This window comes from Empidonax traillii, unplaced genomic scaffold (assembly GCF_003031625.1).
Source record: "Empidonax traillii isolate 1590-97213 ecotype Southwest subspecies unplaced genomic scaffold, ASM303162v1 scaffold4398:size13205, whole genome shotgun sequence".
NCBI classification, from domain to species: Eukaryota; Metazoa; Chordata; class Aves; order Passeriformes; family Tyrannidae; genus Empidonax; species Empidonax traillii.
Window position 1 is genome coordinate 11,984 of NW_020959591.1, and position 1,222 is coordinate 13,205.

The 1,222-nt window shown below is 46.6% G+C and overlaps 1 protein-coding gene across 1 annotated transcript; it reads left to right on the top strand.

Annotated features, from left to right (window-relative positions):
• Nucleotides 1-117: 117 nt before the first annotated feature.
• On the top strand, nucleotides 118-1,164 carry LOC114072898 (olfactory receptor 6C3-like). Its single transcript, XM_027910723.1, has one exon. The coding sequence runs from the start codon at nucleotides 214-216 to the stop codon at nucleotides 1,162-1,164; it is 951 nt and encodes a 316-aa protein (XP_027766524.1). The 5' UTR covers nucleotides 118-213.
• Nucleotides 1,165-1,222: the final 58 nt, after the last annotated feature.

Here is a 1,222-nt window from a genome sequence, read left to right on the forward strand (position 1 = left end):
GACAAAAAAAATCCCTGAGGACTCCAAGTCAAATGTGAAACAGAAAAATCATTGGGTGAGAATTGCCTGAAGGACAATCTCTGTGCTAGACAGGAAGACTGCAGGAAAAGAAAGGAGCAGAGAGGGAAGGATAGAACATTTTGTCCAGACTGTGAAATTATCACCCTGGGTTTTGCCACATTCCTGTTTTGGCAGGAGGAACTGATATTCAGCATGGGAGCAGCAAATGAAACAGTAGCAACCGAGTTCATCCTTGAGGGTTTTCCAGAGCTTGATCAAAGGCTGCAGCTGTTTCTCTCTCTGATCCTTCTGCTCATGTACCTGACAACAGTGACAGGGAATGCAATCATCATTTTCCTTGTGTGTGTGGATCACCACCTGCAAACCCCCATGTACTTTTTCATTAGCAACCTGGCCTTCCTAGAAATCTGCTTTACATCTTCCACAAGCATTAAATTGTTTGCCATCCTGAGTTCTGATCAAAAAAACATCTCCCTGAGCAGCTGCTTTGCCCAATCCTATTTCTATTTTGCCCTGGGTGGCACAGAGTTTGGCCTGCTCATTGTCATGTCCTTTGACCGCTGTGTTGCCATCTGCCACCCCCTGCACTACGCTGCCACCATGCAGCCTCAGCTCTGCCTTGGCCTGGTTGTTGCTGCCTGGCTCATCGGCTTCACCCTCCAGAGCTACCGCCTGCTCTTCCTGTCTCAGCTGTCCTTCTGTGGCTCCAACAGGATCCCCCATTTTTTTTGTGACAACTCCCCTTTATTCCAGCTGTCCTGCTCTGACACCAGCCTGCTTTGGAAAATAGACACTGCTTTCATATCATGTGTCTTGCTGGGTTCCTTAGCCTTAAACCTGGCATTTTACACCTGCATCCTTTTCTGTATTCTGCAGCTTCCAGCAGCCTCTGCGAGGAAGAAAAAAGCTTTTACTACCTGTTCTTCCCATCTCATCACCTTATCCATTGCATATGGGAGCTGCATTGCTCTCTATACGTGTCCTTCAACAGATGCTTCCTTAAAGACCAACAGAATTGTAGCTTTGGTGAACACAGTGCTGTACCCATTCTTAAATCCATTCATCTACAGCCTTAGGAACAAGGCTGTGACACTGGCACTGAACAAATGCATTGCCAGGACAAGAGCAAAGCTCTTCCCCTAATCATGATGCATTTCTGGACAGAAATCCCAAGGATCTACTCCCACATGTTAAACAATAC

What these genes read in the sequence shown, in the direction of transcription:
- LOC114072898 (XM_027910723.1), top strand. Translation starts at nt 214, where the DNA reads ATGGGAGCAGCAAATGAAACAGTAGCAACCGAGTTCATCCTTGAGGGT.